The sequence below is a fragment of the Salarias fasciatus genome, chromosome 19 (assembly GCF_902148845.1).
Source record: "Salarias fasciatus chromosome 19, fSalaFa1.1, whole genome shotgun sequence".
Classification (NCBI taxonomy): Eukaryota; Metazoa; Chordata; class Actinopteri; order Blenniiformes; family Blenniidae; genus Salarias; species Salarias fasciatus.
In genome coordinates, this window is record NC_043763.1 from 17,107,800 (window position 1) to 17,128,578 (window position 20,779).

The 20,779-nt window shown below is 45.1% G+C and overlaps 2 protein-coding genes across 3 annotated transcripts in view; one reads left to right on the forward strand and one right to left on the reverse strand.

The window, feature by feature from the left end:
* Positions 1 to 13,686, forward strand: part of rock2a (rho-associated, coiled-coil containing protein kinase 2a) — a 32,162-nt gene extending 18,476 nt beyond the window's left edge. Inside the window, exons 11-33 of one of the 2 annotated variants that reach the window (XM_030116613.1) lie at positions 1,018 to 1,106; positions 1,213 to 1,261; positions 2,164 to 2,299; positions 2,726 to 2,817; positions 3,412 to 3,658; positions 5,023 to 5,129; positions 6,374 to 6,533; positions 6,704 to 6,864; positions 7,028 to 7,212; positions 7,292 to 7,361; positions 7,732 to 7,835; positions 8,203 to 8,389; positions 8,487 to 8,580; positions 8,672 to 8,766; positions 8,918 to 9,109; positions 9,207 to 9,375; positions 9,706 to 9,776; positions 9,863 to 9,951; positions 10,054 to 10,132; positions 10,218 to 10,485; positions 10,565 to 10,778; positions 11,983 to 12,060; positions 13,171 to 13,686. In XM_030116613.1, coding sequence (XP_029972473.1) covers positions 1,018 to 1,106; positions 1,213 to 1,261; positions 2,164 to 2,299; positions 2,726 to 2,817; positions 3,412 to 3,658; positions 5,023 to 5,129; positions 6,374 to 6,533; positions 6,704 to 6,864; positions 7,028 to 7,212; positions 7,292 to 7,361; positions 7,732 to 7,835; positions 8,203 to 8,389; positions 8,487 to 8,580; positions 8,672 to 8,766; positions 8,918 to 9,109; positions 9,207 to 9,375; positions 9,706 to 9,776; positions 9,863 to 9,951; positions 10,054 to 10,132; positions 10,218 to 10,485; positions 10,565 to 10,778; positions 11,983 to 12,037 — 2,913 coding nt within the window. In that variant the 3' untranslated portion in view covers positions 12,038 to 12,060; positions 13,171 to 13,686. The remainder of the gene's footprint in view (positions 1 to 1,017; positions 1,107 to 1,212; positions 1,262 to 2,163; positions 2,300 to 2,725; positions 2,818 to 3,411; positions 3,659 to 5,022; positions 5,130 to 6,373; positions 6,534 to 6,703; positions 6,865 to 7,027; positions 7,213 to 7,291; positions 7,362 to 7,731; positions 7,836 to 8,202; positions 8,390 to 8,486; positions 8,581 to 8,671; positions 8,767 to 8,917; positions 9,110 to 9,206; positions 9,376 to 9,705; positions 9,777 to 9,862; positions 9,952 to 10,053; positions 10,133 to 10,217; positions 10,486 to 10,564; positions 10,779 to 11,982; positions 12,061 to 13,170) is intronic. The other variant, XM_030116614.1, reaches the window with a different exon arrangement.
* Positions 13,687 to 15,442: 1,756 nt separating this feature from the next.
* slc66a3 (solute carrier family 66 member 3) lies at positions 15,443 to 20,299 on the reverse strand. The gene is made up of 7 exons (XM_030116966.1): positions 20,052 to 20,299; positions 18,602 to 18,684; positions 18,221 to 18,290; positions 18,062 to 18,119; positions 17,600 to 17,720; positions 17,136 to 17,177; positions 15,443 to 15,876 (listed from the first exon to the last, which is right to left on the reverse strand). Exons 1-7 carry the CDS (start codon positions 20,195 to 20,197, stop codon positions 15,770 to 15,772), a joined length of 627 nt encoding a protein of 208 aa, XP_029972826.1. The 5' UTR covers positions 20,198 to 20,299; the 3' UTR covers positions 15,443 to 15,769.
* Positions 20,300 to 20,779: the final 480 nt, after the last annotated feature.

Below are 20,779 nucleotides of genomic sequence, written 5' to 3' on the forward strand. Positions count from 1 at the left end.
ATCGTTTTACGCGACCACACAGAACGGGACTGTTGACATTGTGATCAGTCCGGCTTCGCTCTGTAAGACTTTAAGGATTATGATGGAAATGACTCAGGGGGGATTTCGTTCGCTGATCCCATGATTTATTTGTACTTTGTTTGAATTTCAGTGTTCTTAGCTGCACAGAAAGACTTAAGCAGCTTTTTTTTTTTGTAAGTGGCTGAGCTGATTGCTAATCTGGAGAAGTCTCAGACTTCAGTCCTAAAAATCTGCCACTCATCACAATCTGTGGCGAGTCTCCAGGAAATAATAGAAACCTGCTTTTTTCTTTTCAGGATGACTTTACCTCACTTAAAGAAGGCACATTATGTTTTATATATATATATATATATATATATATATATATATATATATATATATATATATATGTATATATATATATGTATGTATGTATATATATATATATATATAATCTTGTCCCATGTGTAGCTATGTAGTGTGAGTTGTTTGTGTATAACCCATCCAGATATTTCCAAAAAAACCATAAAATCTCGCCTTGTTAAAGCAACTCCTGCAATGAGAAAGCTCAGGTTTGGAGATGCCGTGAACTTTTGTCAAGACTTTGTCACATAATTCCTTATATGATCATCCGCTCCAGAGGCAGCACATTTCAGGCATGACGGCAGATAAAGCATGGCACGGCTTCTTTCGAATTGCCTCTCGTTTCTGCAGAATAACCAAATGAGACAGATGCTAAACGAGCTGCTCTGGCAAAAAAAAAAAAAAGTAAAAAATAATGTGAAAGACGATATCAGATTCACTGGTTGGTACAAACTGACTGGCTCTGTGGTTATTTGCCTAACTGCACCAGGTGTGGTAACCTCGCTATTGTTTAAACAGCAGCCCTCATGAACTGTGCAAACTCCAAAGTGCACGCCGCCGTTAACGCCTGTGCTGCAGGGGCGGCCGAGGTGCCGGTGACGGGAGTCGCTGAGGCCGTCGCCACATCTGACAGCTGCTGTTTTGTTTTCACAGTCGGTGGTGCTGCAGAAGAAACTCCGCGATCTCGAGGTGCAAATTAATAATAGCAAACAAGTTAAAGATGACCTGGAGCACAAACACAGGTAGATGATGTGATGGAGATGACTGGGCATATTATTGATCACTGTAGGATTTGTAGAGCCGCTGTCGTCCTTAATTTTCTAAATGTTTGACCTTGTTCTTCGGCAGAACCACCGTCGCCCGCCTGGAAAAAACTTCCAAAGAGTTGGAGGAGGAGGTGGGAAATACTCCAGTGACACACACATACACACACACACACACCTGCAAATCCACGGGATCACATGCATGCTGCCTATCCACACATTTTAATATCCCCTCCTTTAATTATTGTCATTGGATTCATGCATTTTTGTGAAGAAGCAGCATCTTAAAACTTAAGCAGCAACAATAAGGACAGTATATCTGAGCTCAGGAGCATTGTGGGAGGATGGCAAACAGGAAGTGACTGTGAAGAAAGCTTTGTTTTTCAGACATAAGCGCCACTTTTGCACATCATTTCATAGAGGCAGACCACTGGGATTAAAACCATTGCTGTAGGGTAGCCATGGGCCTTGATCGGCTTTTAATGCTTTCTAAAAGACTCAGTCCCAGTGAAGCCTGACAAAATATGATCACTTTCACCAAGCACAGCAGAGTACAAGCTATCTTTACAAATATTACTGAGTAATTTACACATGGGCACTCAGTGCTGATTGCATCCACAGGTGCATTGAATAGTTGGACAAAATATAAACATTAATACATTTGTTTCATCCCTGTTGCTAATGGCGCATTTAAAAACAAACAAGTGAAGTATGGAAACCTCTGAAGTGGTGAATGAACCCCTTTTGGCATTTGCTGATACACTGGTCCCTTTGCCTGTCTCGGTACTTTACATTTTTTCTCTATGAGTCAGAATAATAATCAGAATAATCATTATTATCACTGAACGCTAGGGTCACACAACCTGTGGGTCTGAAGCTGAAATTATGTAACATTTTCATCATTTTGAAGTATCAACAGGGACTGGATCTGTGTTCGGTCCCAAACTTTTTTGTTTTGAATGGTAAAAACATTGATAGCTTATATAAATACGTGGTATAAGATAAATTGAATTAAGTGCTGTGTGATTCATTGCAGGTGAGCAGCAGGAAGAGCCTGGAGTTGAGTCTGAGGCAGCTGGAGAGAGAGAAGGCCCTGCTGCAGCACAAGAGCCTGGAGAGCCACCGCAAGGCTGAGAGCGAGGCCGACCGGAAGCGCTGTCTGGAGAATGAAGGTGACACGCAGCTCTTAGGATTTCAGATTCATTTATTGCAAATCTGATGTTAATGTGACTCAATAAGTAAATGAAAAGTTTTTCTTCAACTCAGACCAGTATTTTTCAAAATCTGATTCATTCTCTGTTGTTCAACTTTTCTCATGCGTGCTTCTAAGATTTCATATTTTTGTGACAAACTGTCTGATATTCACCTTCTGCTTGGCAACTTCTTCACTTTGTGGTATTTAAAAAATGTGGAAGCGAGCGGCTGATGGAGATAATGTGATAAATAGTGCCATCGCCTGGTCGAAGTCTGAACGTGCCCACAAGGGGAAAACGCTTCAACACTGTCACTCTGTGATTTTACACATCACTTGCCTTGACCACGTGGATTCATTTGGAGAAGGTTGCTAGTTGAAATCTGTGTTCTTCTCTGTTGTGCAGTGAACAGTCTTCGAGACCAGCTGGATGACATGAAGAGAAGAAACCAAAACTCACACATTTCCAATGAGAAGAACATTCACCTGCAGAAACAGGTCCGTTCTTGAATGTTTTCTTAATTATTACTTTGTTTACTTGTTGAGCATCAGTTTTTCACTGCATCGCTCCAGGCCGTATGAATAGAGGCCTTTCTATGTGAATGTTTTTTGTTGACAGGGTGAAATCTAAATCTAACAACCTCACAAGTAAAGTCTCTCAAACTGAGACTGTACAAAAACCACGCGAGTGTGCATGAAAAGGGTTAAATGTGCCACAAATGAGAAATTCTTTAAAAGACAATGGTAATTCACTCTCATATTTACTCTTGCCTTAAATCACAATGATCGTTTATTGACTCCTGCAAAACTTCTCCAAGAAGCAGGAGCAAAGATCATGTGATCTCAGCTTCATGACAGAAAATAGATTTTCGTAGGAGGTATGAGTAAGTATGAGAAAAGTTTTTGTGGAAAGGCTATTATAATGAAACCATAAATTTTGAAAGTTATTTATTTAATTTCTGCTGCCTTGGTTTTTTTTTTTTTTTTTCTCAGCTGTGGTGCTGTTGAATGTCTAACGTTACTCTTGGACACAAAAAGAAGGTCTTATCTTACTGTTGTAATAGCACAAAAGACTAATTGTTGTTCTGTCAGCTGGAAGAGGCCAACACGTTGCTGCGAGCCGAGTCGGAGGCGGCCACCAGGCTCCGCAAAGCGCAGACGGACAGCAGCAAGCAGCTGCAGCAGCTGGAGGCCAACGTGCGCGAGCTGCAGGACAAGTGCTGCCTGCTGGAGCGCAGCAAGCTGAGCCTGGAGAAGGAGTGCATCAGCCTGCAGGCGGCGCTGGAGGCCGAGCGCAGGGAGCACAGCCAGGGCTCGGAGACCATCACCGACCTGCTGGGTGGGTAGAATCCGCCCAGAGGAGACATTTCCCGTTACACATGTAGAAAGTCCGCTTCATGCTTCGCTTCGTCTCATTGCAGTTTAGTCAAACAATCTTCTAGAAAACAGATGATGCTGAAGTTAAACGGGACTTGTTTTTTTGATTTTATTGATTTGGGTTGTCGCCCTCACGATCACCGCAGGCAGCCATAAAATGAAGCGTCTCGTATTGCAATAAGACAAAAAAAAAAAAATCCTGTGAATAGTTTCATGGCGGATGAGCTGAAGGTTTTCCGTACGAGTCCAAATTAAAGGTTTGAAATGCTATTTTCAGGAATCGCTGATGTAGCTACCTGTGTTTTTATGAGGTGGAAATTCCATTACACGCTCCTGGTGGAAGTTCCGTTCCTCTGCCACATGGAGTCATTATGCGATCGCCGGCCCCGCAGCTTACACAGCAGATTTACTGAGGGCACCTGGACGTGTCTCCCAAAATATACTGAGGGCACCCACAAGGCTCTTTGGGCTTTAATAAGTGGTTTTCAGTGGAGCATGGTCTCAGTCAGAATGCATGTGTGTGTGTGTGTGTGTGTACGTGAGGAGAGGGTTTATTTGAATTTTCGGATGAGAAGTCACAGATATAAACTAGATTTCCTCCCAAGGCTCTTAACTTCGGTGTGTAACAGTAGCAGACTGTGGCCGCTCCCGTCAGCATCATATACAGTACATTTGTATAACTGCACAAGTCGGTGTATTTACATCGAAGCCAATGATTCAAGAGTAATCAGATTACATTGATGCCGGAGCCACTTAACCTGTCATACAAACCGTCTTATCTGATTGCATTAAGTGAGCCGGTATCTGGAGTCGTAGATCTATGGATGCTTTGACCCAAGTGTTGTGTTCACGCGATAAACAAACAACAAACAGTCGTGTAACTGGTTGTACGTGGAGCTGCTGTCCGTCACGATCCACAGAGTATACAGCTCATTTGAAGTGAGTAAATATTTCTCTATTAGGTGCTTACATCCGCTAATTGGAAGAGTGTCTGTGTGCGTGTTAGTTATTACTCTTGTGGGGACCGAAATCTGTTTACACGCTTGTTTGTTGTCCTTGTCGGTGACAAAAGTGAAATCCCCAGGAGGAAAATCGTAAAGCTTCTGCTCCGTATCGTATAAGGTCAGACTTGGTGTATTTTTAGCCGAGACTGCAGGAAATAAAGCAAGCAACTTCACCTATGCTCCAGCTAACCCGGGAGTGTGTATTTCAGCTGCACACATTTCACTGTGTCACAGATGCAATGAAGAGATGGACAAGAGGAGCGAAGTGCCTGCTGGGGGATTGTGTGCAGGAATGCATTGTAAGCGTTTGTTTGACCCGCAGGTCGTATCTCTGGCCTGGAGGAGGATGTGCGTCAGCAGCGACAGGCTCTGTCCAAAGCCGACATGGAGAAGAGGCAGCTTCAGGAGAAACACACTGACCTGGAGAAGGTAAACAAAAACATCTGAGCTCACAGTGTACTTTCAGTTTCCCCCAAATGGATCCAGTTTTCAGATGCTTTATTTACTGATTGTACCAAGGATGCGATTGTGCTGCAGCCACCTATTTTTCTGAAGCCACGGCCTGACCTTTGACAGCATAAAGAGTCGTTTTTACAGTCTGGAAAAACCCCAAACTTTTGAAATGATGCCTACCAGCTTCTTTTCCTTCAGCCTGAATAGACAAGACCAGGAAATATGAGTTTGATCCACCATGACCTCTTCAACAGCACATTTTGGTGCTGATCTATTCGGGTTTCTGCTCAGACGTGGTGAAAAATCAATTTAAATGATTCCATTTGAACTCTGCAAGTCCCGCAGGCAGTGAGGGATGACAGCATTTCCAGTTATCAGCTTTATGTCTTCCCTTATTTCAGTGTCAGGATTTGCCTTTGTTGTTGTTTTTTACTCTCTTTGTAGAGTTTTTAAGATGCAGTTTAGTCTGCTTGAGGATCTATTTCTCACCCCATTCTAATGAAATGTGATGTTTCGCTGCTTCTTCTTTATGCCGTTTTATGGATTTCACCGGTGGTAATTTGACCGGCCCAGGTTTCACACCGTCCAATACAATCACACAAATTTCTTGTTTCATCTGAAGTAATCAGAGAAAGTAACGAGGACTCAGCATGCATTAAACATGCACACATTTTAAAGGATGAAATAAATTAGGTTTGTGGTTAAACTGGAACAAAAACATTGAGGTATTTTGGAGACATCTAGATGTGCTCATTTAATTAAACATACCGTGTAACTCTGTTTGCATGATTAGCTGAATAATCTGATCTCAAACTGCTCAGATATTTATTGTGCATGAGACGCAGTTAAAACTAATATAAAAAAACACAGCCTTTCATACTTTTTCAGCTGTTTAGTTTCCCAATAACTTTGCATTATTGTGTCTCCTTTTCTCTTCACGAGGGGATCTGTACTGTTTTCAGCCTCAAGCTTTTTGTTCGCTGCATATGAGTAGAAATAGCACTGAAGCTGTTCAGTATTTAAATCACGCCTGCTTCCACACGCCTCATGATGTGAGGATCTGATGGAAGTGATAAAAACCAGGGCCGTGTTTTCGACACTGTGTTACTCATGAGATAATGATGGAGGCTTTTGGTTTTTTTTTTCCATTCGATGTTGTTGCCGGCATCACAACACCGTTATTCTTGTTTTTTTTTGTGTGTGTGTGTGTGTGTTTGCAGGAGAAGAGCAACAAAGAGATTGATTTGACCTACAAGCTGAAGGTGCTGCAGCAGGAGCTGGAGCAGGAGGAGGCCTCTCATAAGGCCACCAGGGCGCTGCTGGCAGACAAGAGCAAGATCAAAGTCACCATCGAGGGCGCCAAGTCGGAGTCCATGAAGGGTGAGGCCACCGACCGCCTCTTCCTCGCTCTGTGCCAGACAGATGGACTTCGTCGTAAACATGAACCTTAGGAAATATAAAACAATATGCAGACTTGAAAGATGTGCTCTTCTGTTTTTTTTTTTTTTTGGTTTTTTTTGTTTTGTTTTGTTTTGTTTCCCCACCGACAGAGATGGAGCAGAAGCTGGCAGAGGAGCGAGCAGCCAAACTGCGGCTGGAGAACAGGATACTGGAGCTGGAGAAGCACAGCAGCATGATGGACTGCGACTACAAGCAGGCCCTGCAGAAGCTGGATGAGCTGCGCAGACACAAGGATCGCCTCACCGAGGAGGTGAGTGTTTACGACGGAGGTGGACGAATGGAAACGAATGGCCAACGCTGAGGAGTTCTTTGTAAAAACGGTAGTTATTATAACATTTATTATAGATAAAATTCATTTTTAGAGTGATAACTCTGACACACATGGGTGCCTGAGGCCTTCCTCCGTGTTTCAGGTGAAGAACCTGACGCTGAAGATCGAGCAGGAGACGCAGAAGCGCAGCCTGACTCAGAACGACCTGAAGGCCCAGAACCAGCAGCTCAATATCCTGAAGACCTCGGAGAAGCAGCTCAAGCAGGAAACCAACCACCTGCTGGACATCAAGCGCAGCTTAGAGAAACAGAACCAGGAGCTACGGAAGTGAGTTCAGATCCTCGCTGTTGACCTCCGTTCACGCTCTGTGCCTCATATCGTAAGTGCCTTCTGTTTTCATCGACAGAGAAAGACAGGACACCGACGGACAGATGAAGGAATTACAGGACCAGTTAGAGGCGGAGCAGTATTTCTCTGTGAGTCGCTGCTCTGCTCCCTGATTACGAATGTGTTGCCTGCATCTCACTTGGCGAACGGTTCGGCTGCAGCGTTTGAAAACAGCAGTCCCTGCATATTGAACAGTGCAGAATAGCACTGTTCTGTTTGCTTCCATTATTTTTGTGATAATCTAAACATTACACGATGATGGCAGCGGTACACGAATATGTCTGCACTCTCCTATTTAGGAAACTTTCCCCTCTTCCATTTCCCAGAGGAAATGTCCCAGTTAATGAGGCGTGTAGAGACATGGAGTTACGTGTGTGTGTGTGTGTGTGTGTGTGTGTGTGTGTGTGTGTGTGCGTGTGCGTGTGCGTGTGTGTCTTTGACCTGGTTCCTATTTTGCAGACTCTCTATAAGACTCAGGTCCGTGAACTGAAGGAGGAATGTGAGGAGAGGAACAAACTCTACAAAGAAGTGCAGCAGTCTCTGCAGGAACTGCAGGAGGAGAGGTGGCTCTGCCGTTTCATTCTAGAAACATTTCTAACCAAGCACTACCAAACATGAAATAGACTGAAACTTTACAGAAACACAGAAATAGTGCTAAGATTAACATTCATACTAATTATCGTTGCTGTTTTTGTTGTTATTGTAGTTGTAGCATAATTAGAAGAGCTGTATAGAATTAATATTTTTCTCTTGGTAGTTTAAACAGGGACTTGTAATTCGCAGGCAGTCACTTCCATTAGATAGAGCCGTCTGTGTGAAGCAGGGACTTCGCACAGTGGCTCGTCTGCCACATAATCCAATCAAACATTTGTTCTGTGGAGTTGAATCCGAGTTCAGTCTCTGATGAGCTGTTTCGCCGGACTACCTCAGGGACTCTCTGGCAGCTCAGCTGGAGATCACGCTGACGAAGGCCGACTCGGAGCAGCTGGCACGCTCCATCGCCGAGGAGCAGTACTCAGACCTGGAGAAGGAGAAGATAATGAAGGAGCTGGAGCTGAAGGAGATGATGGCCCGCCATCGTCAGGAGCTGGCCGAGAAAGACATCACCATCAGTTCGGTGAGCGGCGGTGACAGCGCGGCGCGGCGCTGCTGTCAGATGTGACAAAATCGTTGATCAGATCCAGATTTTTGACGTTATTTCTTTCCCCGTGAAGCTGGAGGAAGCAAACAGGACCCTCACCAGTGACGTTGCCAACCTGGCCAACGAGAAGGAAGAGCTCAACAACAAGCTGAAGGATGCGGTCGATGGTAATTCAAACGGCTGATGTTAAGACTTACTGTTTCAGCACAAGCAGAGGATCGTCGGGACGGTGTGTGATTGTTGGCTGGTTGTTTTCAGAAACCGACAAGTCCAAGGACTGGGAGCAACAGATCAGCCAGATGAAGCAGGCGTTCGAGAAGCAGCTCCAGTCAGAGAGGACACTGAAAACTCAGGTCCGACTCTTAAATATGTGCAAATTGTACCTTTAATATCTCACAAATAGACAAATATTATCATTAACTCATCTTTATACCATAGCCCTCCCTGAGTCTTAAATGCTTTAACAGAAAAGCCCTGAAGTGTTTCCCTTGTGTCCACCGACAGGCCGTCAATAAGCTGGCCGAGATCCTGAACAGGAAGGAAATGCGCGTTGGAGGCAGCCGCCGTGGCAACGACACGGACATGCGGCGGAAGGAGAAGGAGAACAGGAAGCTGCAGCTGGAGCTGAGGTCCGAGAAGGAGAAGCTCAACAGCACCATCATCAAGTATCAGAAGGAGATCAATGAGATGCAGGCAGTAAGTGAGACATCACCGTCGGCAAAACTGAAACCGGAGGGAAGTGATGTGTTTCACTCGACCTAGTATATCTGATTATCTTATTCTGAACATGTAGCAACTGGCGGATGAGAGCCAGATGCGCATCGAGCTGCAGATGGCTCTGGACAGTAAGGACAGCGACATCGAGCAGCTGAGGAATCTCCTGCAGTCGCTCAGTGTTCAGTCGATGGACTCGGCCAGCGTCAGCAGCGGGCCGGAGTTCGACGCCGACGACGCCTACACAGGTAGGCTCAAACGCCATTTGGAACGGAAAACGTTTAATCTCGCACGTTGTCTTTCAATAAAGAGGTTTGCCTCGTGTGTAAGTAGCTTTTTTTATTGGAAAGCTGTTCAGCTGTTGTCTGATTACAGCTACTTAATGCCGAATGTTATCAGGCACACTGCTGTTAAAAGAGACGCTTTCTGGAAGCTGCAAAGTCGAGGGAACGTTGTTTTTAGGGGCTAAAACTAAAACGACTTGTTTCAGACCTCGTAGACTTGAGAGGCTGCATAAAGGACTTGTAAAAGATCAATATTTCAACCGAAAGTTTTATAATTATAATTCCGTCCCTCAGAAACGCGGCTGGAGGGCTGGCTCTCTCTCCCCGTCAGAAACAACACCAAGAAGTTCGGATGGGAAAAGAAGGTAAGAAGGAACCGCCGAAGCCGCTCCGGTGGAGGGAAGCCCTCCTCTCCTGACGTCTCCTCGCCGTCCCTGTCCTCTTGTTGCAGTACGTCGTAGTGAGCAGCAAAAAGATCCTCTTCTACAAGAGCGAGCAGGACAAAGAGCAGTCCATCCCATACATGGTGCTGGACATAGAGTGAGTGTGACGCCTGAAAGTGTCTCTGAAGCTCGGCTCATTTCATTTCTCCTCTGTTGTGTGTGTCACTTCACTTTATTCTGCTTTTTTTCTGTGGCACAGTAAGCTCTTCCACGTGAGGCCTGTGACTCAGACAGATGTGTACCGCGCAGACGCCAAAGAAATCCCCAGGATATTCCAGGTCTCCCTCATCTCCCGCTTGTTTTCGGTACGGTTGTGTGAAACGCGCCCCAGTCTCAACCCTCCTCTTCCGCCGGCCCCCTCAGATTCTTTACGCCAACGAGGGCGAGAGCAAGAAGGAGCCCGAGTTCCCGGTGGAGCCGCTGGCCATCGGGGAGAAGTCCAGCTACATCTGCCACAAAGGCCACGAGTTCATCCCCACGCTGTACCACTTCCCCACCAACTGCGAGGCCTGCACCAAGCCGCTGTGGAACATGTTCAAGCCGCCGCCCGCGCTGGAGTGCAGGCGCTGCCACATCAAGTGTCACAAGGACCACATGGACAAGAAGGAGGACATCATCGTCCCCTGCAAAGGTGAGAGGCGACCGCCGCCCGCTTCTGCCGAGTTCGCTCCTCGCTCGATTTGACGATTTCGATTCCGCCCCCCCCCCAGTGAACTACGACATCTCCACGGCCAAGAACCTGCTGCTGCTGGCTCTGTCCCAGGAGGAGCAGCAGAAGTGGGTGAGTCGGCTGGTCAAGAAGATCCCCAAGAAGCCCCCGCCGGCCGAGCAGTTTGCACGGTCCTCGCCGCGCGCCTCCATGAAGGTGCAGCCCAGCCAGTCCATGAGGAGGCCGAGCCGACAGCTTCCCACCAGCAAGAGCAGGTAAAACCCGGGGTCAGTGACTCCCCCTTTTGCGGGCGCCAGAGGCCATAGTTGATGGCTGGACCTTTGATGAGGTTGTCGTTTTAATGTTGAACTTATCGTTACATAAAATTGCGATTTTCTGGGGTTAATTTTATTCATATCACGTAATGAGGCTAAAATACTAACGTAGATGCGAATTTTCTCAACATTTTAAACATCTGATATGTTGCGGTTTGAAAATCTAGGGCTCTAGTTTTATGTTATTGACAAATATGCCGGTATGGGCCATGAGTTTCAAAAGTTGAAGACATCTGAATACGTCCTCAAGACTTTCAGCGTTTTACGTGATCAGAGTAAAACTGATGACTTATAAAAGTTACACAGTTTTGAATCTTCACTCGCTTGTCTCTTTAAAGCCTCCGTATCTCAGGAACTGCTGAAGATTGCAGCTTTAAACCGGGCAGCCTTGTTCTCGGTCCCATTGACGTTATCAGTGTAAAATATGAAAAACATCCATGAAGGTCAGTGGGGAATATTTTTTGAAGTCCGCCAATTTAGGCACAGAAGGATCCAGCAAGCTTTGTAAACACAGACGAAAAGTGGGATGACATGAGAGGACGAACTAAGGACGTTACATAATGAATGCTAAGTGAAATGCCTTCCGGCTGAATGGCTTTAGTTTGATTTACCGAACATACTGAGACAAATATTTGTGCTGTCTGCACTGCTGGACTTATTTCCATCACTTCTCTGTAAAGCATCCAGGGTTTGTAGGACGTTGCCTGAAATCCTTTGATTTTTCTAAATCTTTTGGATTCTAAATGGCCACATTTAACAGTTGCATTATTAATCAAACTCTAGACTGATTAACTCGACAAAAGTGATTTTTTAAAAAAGTATGTGTAACGCAATTAAATGGACGGTGAGAATTCTGAGGGAGGTTTATTTTTTAAAGCGTGCTTGTGTGTCACATCTCTGGAGTGTCCCCAACTTGGGAACAGGCCTGTATCAGACAGGAAGTGGCTTTTCCTCTGGAGACACAGTGCGCTGCACGTCCAACGAGGCTCGTCTCCCCCCCCTTTTCAGATTGGAGGACTTGGGCCTCCAGGACTGGCTCTGGGCTCCGGATGATATCGATGAGGACTATTCCTCTGTACATTTCTGATGGTAACGCTGTGTGCTGTGCAGTGCTGTTTCTTTTAAAACTTCACCGCCCTCGCAGGTCAAACGGCTTCAAACTGAGGCGAGAAGAATCCGGCGCCCAGAGGAACAAATGACGGCCGCGTTTCTCACCGTGCGCGTACGTTGGCTCAACCTCGGGTGTCGTGCACTCCGGGCTGCTGCTGCTGCTGCTGCTGCTGGTGGTGTTTGGTCTCTGTGGGATTGATCTGCTCTCTTCAGTTAGGATCACTGGGTGTTGGGAAAGGAAGATCACAGACGGGGATGAATGATCAATCAAATATGAGTTGAATCACTGATTTCATTTTCAAACATTTGATTGTGTCAGTTGGTTCTCAGCAAGGCAGTGAAAGCTTCACGTTAAAGAGTGTCAGTGGGTGGCAGCAATGCATCGACAACCAAAGCGAGTATTTCAGACACAGCTCAGCACCAGACTGTGGGGGAAAGAAAAGAACTCTCATGTTCTGCTACAATTCTCCGAGCACAAATGCTATCTGTGTTCTTCAGAGGCTATTTGTCTTTGATCTCTAATACCATCTGACACAATGTGACTCTTCAAACCTCTTTGCATGCGTGATCGACTCCTCTGATCAGTGGTGTGGCGATGTTATTGTTACAAGCACCTGCAATTTTGTGTTATTTACAGAAAAACCTGTGACTTTCTGGAGAGACTTTTAGACAGTGTTTGGGATTTAATCTACATTTAAATAAGTATCTCTAGTAATTTGTGTCCGTTCCTTTTTTTTTTTTGAGTGATGGCTATCTGTTGTGTAATAACTGCATAAAGCAGTGAAACCTCAGACTTTATGAATCATCTAGCCAAAGTTGAACGATTGAAAAGTTAGTGAGAGCAAGATTCACTCACATGAGTGTTTGGTCGACATTTACGGCTGGTAATAGTGCCACCGTGATAAACAGGCATATCAGCAGTGGAGAGATCGCCGCAGTGAGCGCACCTCAGCTCTCACTCTGTGATGAATGAATCTACTTTTTCATCTCACCATTCTAAAGAAATGTGACGGAGGAACCCAGCTGCCTTGCACACAGCAACTGGACCGAAACGGTTTTACTATTTAATGTCAGAATTCAGAGTTTATAGAGTGCACAGTTTCATCCTTCAACATGATTGACGCGTCGTCTTGCCCAGAGAATGGCTTCACCGAATTTCAATCGCAAACTTTGACTCTAGCAATGCTAAATGATTAAAGTGTGTTTCTCTCTCCTCCTCCAGCTAACCCTGCTGGTGAGCGCGGTGCGTCTCCTCCTCAGACTGTGGACAGAACTCTGTCAGTAGAACAGCACGCCGGACTCCTCACGTCTTCCCCACAACCCGCATCGCTCTTGTCCCGCTTTTCGCCCGCCGGAGTCACCGAGTCCCGTCTGTCCCCCTTCTTCTTCTTCCCGTCGGAGTTGTTTGGATCACCTCCCGACCCCGGACACACCGCAGACACGGCACCCCGAAGGCTCCTCTTCAGGGGGCCCTTGGCTCATGCAATTCCCCGTCTCCGAGGCTCTGGAGTCGTTCACCGAGCTCCCGCAAGAACACAGGAGAGCACTTATGAAGCGAGTGGGGGAGATATACACTTACCTCAACGATTCGCGCCAGGACACACTGATTGAAGGACCCAGGAGGGAGAATCCTCCTCACCACCTTTGGGGATTCTTGTGGCCAAAAAAAAAAAAAAAAAACAGAAGAAAGACTTTTTTGTGTTTATTGATTGTGGACAATATGAAGGGTTTCATTGGGGAACACTACACTCAGACGATAGTTCTGTATTCTGTTGGCTGAACACAGCCCCGGTTGTCGAGTCCAGATGGTTTGTCTGTACTTTCAAACTCTTTAACATAAAGATTGTAGCTTCTTGCTTCCCACAAGTCTGACTTTAAGGTGTCTGTCCTCACAAATCTGGAATAAGGTACTCAAACACACGAGTGTCGGCTTCTCGGAGAGTGGTCGTGGCGGGGAGGGGTGGGCGTCGGCAGACAGCTTCTCGAGTGCCTCGTTCAGAAATGTGACTCGGACGGGCTTGCCTTGTTTCAACAGTCATCGTGAGACTACAGTTAACGGTTCTCCTGCTCCGAGTGGCTTCAAGTGGATCGATTGTACGGGTTAGCATAGCGGCGGAATCACTTGTGTGTGTGTGTGTGTGTTTGGATCTCCTTTTGTGTGTACAAAGGATTTGCGCAAGCTCAGAATTTACATGCGAGATTTGTACGTCCCTGCAGGGAGGTGTAAACGCTCACATCGCAGGGTAGACTGGCAGGCGCACTCTCGTCAGGCCGCGTGCCATTCGGTTTTGCGCCATCTGTTTAGTCATAAAGCTACTTAGATATTTCAGTGGGGGAAAAAAAAGTAAGCCTGTTAGTCTGAACTGAGGGCAAAAAAAACCCCAACAATTGTAGAGGAAAATCCACTCATGATAGCTTTGTGAAGTGGCTGTAAAGAGGCATCTGCAGGTCCTTTTAGGCGCACATACAACTGAACACACACTCTCACACACACACTAGCACAAGTGGTTTTGCTAACATATTGGCCCCTCAGTCTCATCACCTGCACTGTCATTTCTGAGGGTTTAATGTTTACTGAATTCAGGGGGTGGGGGGTGCACCATGAATGGTTTTCTGACGTGACGTCAGCTCCTTTTGTTGTTATGAATGTACTTCTGGGCTTCTTTTGTTTGTGTTTTTTAAAAATCTAGAGTCGACACGCAGGTATTGTATCCACATATACTTGACTTAAGCCCTGTTTTGTTTTGTTTTTTTCCCTTCACCAAACTACTCTGAGTGATCCCCTGCATGCGTTTGCTTGTCATCACAGGCCTCGAACCTACTAGCAAATGTAGTGACAGTGAGAGTGAGTGAGGAAGGTTAACCAGTAAAATGAAGGTATGCAATCACATCCCCATCCCACCGGTCAACATACTGAGCAGCACTATCCCATTGATTTTTCTAAAAAGTGTTTTTGTCCTGATATTTTTGTATTAAAAGGAACCAAACTCTGAGTTTGGACACGTTGTTGGGTGTATGTGGCTTATATAGCAGGTGGAGAGCAGACTGTATGTGTGTGTGTGTATGTGTGCGTGTGTGTGTGTGTGAGTGCAAATGTGTTTACCGAGTGCTCTCCTTTAACCAAGAAGCATGTTTTATACATATAAATATACACAGTATATATTTTACATGCCATACGGTGCACAGTATATTATTTATACAGCCTTGTCCACTTTGTATTTAAGGGCTCTACATCCAGATTGCATGTTTGCCATCAAACAGCTCTATAACAGTAACCACTTCAACAATAAAGACGTGGATGTGCCTTTGGGGTTTCACTTTTTTTTTTTTTTTCCTCTCTCTGCCTTAAAGCCTCAGTTCGTTATCAGACTACAAAGCCGCCTGCAATAATAAACTGTTGATGAATGAAAAGTCGGTATAACTTCCACCTAACCTGCATCTATATTTCCGATGAGGAAAATGAGAGCCGTGCAGCACACTGGTTGGTTTATTGTTGGTTTATTAAAACAGCTTTGAGTAGAAGTTCACATATACAAAGGGAATTGAAAACACAGTTTTTGTTGTCCTGAGCAGGAAGGTCTGAGATATTCTTGGCTTGGCCTTTTCTTTCACATATACAGTTTGAGGAAGCACTGGGTTTCTGGAATGTTATGAAGAGAAATGAGGTAAAATGAAATCTAAACCATCAGCACCCACTGATAGAACAACTGTCACTCTTCACTCGTGTTTTTACACTTTGGCTTGTGTCCACAGTAAAAACTCAACAGTGACGTCCTGTCAGAGCGGTGACGGCTCCGCCAGCTCCGGGAACTGAAGGGGCTTCAGTCGTCTTTCTTTGCGCTGCTGCCGCCGCCGCGTCTCTGGTAGTAAAGCACGGTGAGCAGCACCCACAGATTCAGCAGAGTTATGACGACGAACCGCACCAGAACTGTGACACACGGGAGACATTAAAACCAGTTTCAGACAGGAACAATGAAGCTGAAGGAAACCTTCACCTATGAAGAATGGGGCTGGAGGTGCAGCACGGATTATTAAACAATCTGTCATTTAAAAGGTGCCCGATGTCCGTTTAGTAAGCCTGAATCTCTTCATAAGGTACGGAATATGTAAAAGGAAAAAATCTTAAATGGTGTTGAAGGAACTGATTAGGCTTCTACATTTATTCTCTCCTGCAGCAGCGCAGTTCAGTTTTTCCTAATGTTGATGAGAAATACTGTTTGCATTCAGGAAGAGGAGTCTGAGATTCAGGAAGCAAACTGAAGTGTTTTGCCTGACCTCACGCCAACAAGAAAATCAGAAGTGGCAAGCTGCAACATGGAAATGAAACCGTAAACATTTTTTTTTCCCTGTGGCCTCTGGCAGTTTTTAGTCGGATTGTTTACAGACTGAATGGGACGAGTCAGCGTTGCCACCAAACGGCGTTCGTGGTTGCTTCTAGTTACAGGAAATGCCTGTTATGTACAAAGGAAGCACATAAATGTATTGCTCTCGGTGTTACAAGTAACAAAGAATTGTTTTATGGAGGAGCTACTTTAAACTTAACTTGAGAATCTATCTGGTTTTAGCACCATCACAGTGCCTTAAATATCCAGTCTGAAACAATAAAAATAAAAGAAATGCTAAAAAATGACAGAACGTTATCTCCAAGATGCCAGTGTCCCTAAAAAGCCAATCCTCAATCCAGGGGTGTAATACCACCAACCGCCACAAGATGGTGCAGTGAGAAGAGTCTGACAGGTTCACAGTGGAGACTGAAAGTGAAAGCTGAGGCTCTGGGCAAACCCTGAACATCAATCTTTAAAAACCTGCGAGCTGGACTGAGGATGTCAAAGACTCACCTCCGAAACCCCGAGCACAAAGGGGGCATTTCCTAAATCTTTCATACTGTAGCTGCTGAAGTATAAGAACGTCCAGAGGGTTTTTTTTGTGCGCCCATGCTTTGATTAAAAATGGAGCTAAGACTTTTTTTTTTTCCCCCTTATAAACCCTCACCCTGTCCCCTCAGCGCACGTCGGCGCTCCTCACAGCGAAGCACAATCAGCCCAGGAAGTTTTCGTGTTAGACGGCGGTGAAAGTTTTGCTCAAAAACAAATCTTTTCCCCTCAGAAGTGTCGGAAGTTGTTGATTAAAAATTTCAGCCTGGAAAGCTCCACATCCCACAGTCATTTGTAATTCACACTGACTTACCCTGCATGTCTCCAGTCGTCACCGCCGTGGTGTAAATCCGCGCTGAAACAAAGAGGAAGCCGAGTTAATGACGCCCTCATTATCCAGTGGAGCATCTGATATTTAATTAATGAAGCCACGCATTGCTAATTTAATAAATTGGGAGCTGGGTAAATAGTGTCATCCATATTCATGAGGTGAGACATCAGAGAAATTGTGCTTTGGGGAGGAGAATTCATTTGGTTTGATGAACTGGTTAAGCCGATTAAATTTGGGAAGTAATGCTAAACGCAAGTGTTTAGATCTAATTGATTCGTAGTGATTTTTATTTAGGAAATGGAGATTAGACCATTGGCACCTGTCATGTAACACAAGACAAGGTTGCTATTTGACTAAGCTTTCACTGTAGATGAGCTATTTAGGAAACCATTCTGATTTCTCTTGAACCTGAAGAAAAAGGTAAAGGAAGTCTTACTTCTACTCACCGAAACATGTGTAGGTGGCCATACCCCAGGAGAGGGCGCTGACCTGTCCGGCGTCCCTGGACTTCCACAGACACTGCAGCTGGGCGAACTTACTGGCTGCACTAATGAAGGTGCACAGGCTCTGAGAACAGACAGATCAGACAGCCAATATTAACATGACAAGTCCAACACTGAATTAGTAAAAGTTTCCAGAGCTTTCTGCGGCTTTAAACTTCTTGAACTTCGGGCAGAATGACAGCTGCAGGGTTTCTGCTCACACCTCTTATTCAGGTCGCCTTGAGACATGTTCATCTCATTAACCATTTGGCATTTCCAAGGTCTGGATGACTTGTCTGAGACGCAGCGGGTGAAATGAGGGAGCCTCTCAGATCTCCACCTCATCGCTCGTGACTGACGGCACGCCGCCCTTCGCTCGCCACCGCTTTCTGTGAGTAATGACTGATGTTACAACTGACGTCTTACCATGGCCAGGTCAATGATCCGCTTGTCCACCGTGAGCAGCCGCCAGCCTCCGACAAAGCTTCGCGCGGGACGCGTTAAAGACAGTAACCCCGGGGGGCTGGCGAGTCACTGAGGCCCTACGGCATTTCAGTTGCACTGGTTTCAGCGGCGAAAGGATACAGCAAGGCGTAGACGAGGCTCTGCCGCAGGTTACCGCTGTAGTGGAGGATCAGCAGCAGAACGATGACATCTGGGAAGCAAGGGCAGGGTAGGGCTGGGTGTGAGTTTCGTGACAAGGAATAGTGATGAATAATTACCAGAAGACGAGTTCGGTTAAACGCTCAAACACCCTCTAGTGTGGAGGTCACAGGTAGAGAACATGGCTGCACCTTTCTGGTGGTGTTGTGGTTGTTTATTTGTTTAACTGATAGGTTGCTCAAGCGATAGCAAAAACAGGGAAATGCTGAAGGCAATGACCAAAACATCAACAAAGTCCATGGTGCATTGCTTTAGTTAAAGTACACTCAAACATATTGTATTTTACTGTAAGCTGTAACTTACCCTGAGCGATGAGGATGGGGTACTCCAGGTATGTTGGAGGTGGGTAATCATAGTACATCTGGTACGTCACAAAAACAACAAACCTGCATGCAAAACATGTGGTGAGGATATTTAACCGTATGGTAGAAGACAGTGGATCTACTGATGAGACTTTGACACAAGACAAATAAGGCGACGACTGGATAGAATCATGTAGAGAAATTTTGGTGTATCCACAGTTTAACGTGCAGCTGGAATCATACAGAGTTTGACGTTTTTGCAGTTAAATGGGATTTCAGTCCTGAATTGTCTCATCCAGGTGAAATCATGGTGGTACACTGAGATTTATTGATGTCCTGCAGCAAACCATTAACCCAGTCTGTAAAAGGTTTTTTTTCAACTGTGTTTGGCTCAAAGTGATCTGATCAGTCCCTTGAAGAGGGTTTTATCATTTAATTCCTATTAGTCCACAAGAACAGTGTAGAAGAAATTGTGACGACCCGGTGTATTTTCAAGACTAAATTAGTGAATTTTTTTAAATTACCAACAGTAGCAGATTGAAATATGTGACAAGTTTCACTAAAAGTGATACTTTGCATGTTTCACTTGAATGTTGTGCAGATGTCTTATAAAGTCCAGGTGAAATTTGGGTCAGATTTTTTGGCTGAATGAGACCATTTTGAGATGGATGGACAGATTTCAATCGACACTTTATGCAGGAAAACTGAGATCTGTAGAAGCTGCTGGATGAAAAACTTATTTCTCTTGTTTCATAATTTGCTTAGGTTGAGAAGTGGGTAAAAACAGCTATTCCTATGGCACTACTGTGTCCTACAGGCTGCACGGTGATGGGGGTTTACCGGTCATTACTGCCAGCTCAGCAGCTGCCAGGCTCAGAGGAGGAGAGGCAGCAGAGGAATATCACAGGCGCACACACACTGATTTTATCAGCTGTGTTTTCAACAGTAAACCCGGATCCATGAGCTTTAAATCACAGTCCAGTGCTTTTTGAAGGAATGGCTGTCCTGCACTGATGTCTATTCTCAGTGGTTTAGCCAAAAATTACACCCTGCTGTGCGGTACTCGGCCCTATGAATGGGATCGTTTCTGGTTTTCCTGGCGTCTCAGTCAATCTCTCCATGTCCTATTTATCTCAGAGCAGGACATATACATAACGTTTGTATCGAAATAACACAAGATCGACTCCATGGATTCGAGCCGAATTCAGTATTCAACATTATGGTCGCATCGTATGTCCGAATTTTCCCAATTTATCCCAATTAGAGCTCGATACGAATAAATTTGATGAATTTTCAACGCAGTCTGGCGCGGGCTCTGCTCGCGGCGAAAGACGGAGCGTCACGTGAACGCCGCACCAGCCTCAGTTTAATTATCCACCGTGCATACATTGAATGCCTCACTTGAGACATGTACTTTGATTAAAAAAATAATAATAAACAGAAGTGCCTACCCGACCAGCTCCAGGAGCAGACTGTTGAGGCTGACTCCAGAGGAGGACTTGGCTCTCATCAGCAGGAAGATCTGCGGGAACTTGAGCACCATGCAGAGGAACAAAGTGCTGAAGTTGGCCACGTGCAGCAGGCTGTCGGTCTGCATTGTGTGCAGCGAGAAAAGGTAAAGTACACAAACTTCTTGAATATACTTTTTTTTTTCTTTTTTAAATAAACGCTCGCTGCCAGATGCTGCAGGTCTGTCAAGGTGCCCTGTGTTCCAGCATACTTCTGTTTGAAAGCGCTCAAAATAAAAGCAAAACATAATTTATAAAGCAGTCTACCATGTTTGCACTGTGTTGGAATTTTCTTACAGCCCTCTATAATTGTATGAATTGCATTTTTAGAGTGATCTGTAGGTGGTTTTTGTGTGATAACGTCGAATAGTCAAAGAAGGTGGTTTTATTTTGAATGTTCACTTCTCTGAGTTCCTTTATTTTGCGGTTAATCCCACAGATTTTTGAGATTTTTCTCCCTTCCGCATACATCTCCTGAAATGTGATTGGCTCGTTCTGATAGGGGTGTTGAATGTGTCAGACTCAGGACAGTTCAGGGGCCCAGACAGGTAAAATAGTACAGACCCCCTAAAGGAAGCAGCAGAGACTGAGAGGATCACTTCAACTGAGATAAATCCAAGGTAAATGGAAATGGAGTGTCTGTCAGATATATTTTTTCACAAAATGTGACA

Excerpts from the sequence above, each read along its gene's own strand:
- slc66a3 (XM_030116966.1), bottom strand. The coding sequence starts at position 20,197 with ATGCAGACCGACAGCCTGCTGCACGTGGCCAACTTCAGCACTTTGTTC. Across the intron at positions 18,291-18,601 it reads CCCCATCCTCATCGCTCAGG|ATGTCATCGTTCTGCTGCTG; the intron begins GTAAGTTACAGC and ends CTTGCTTCCCAG. Across the intron at positions 17,178-17,599 it reads GGCCACCTACACATGTTTCG|CGCGGATTTACACCACGGCG; the intron begins GTGAGTAGAAGT and ends TCTTTGTTTCAG.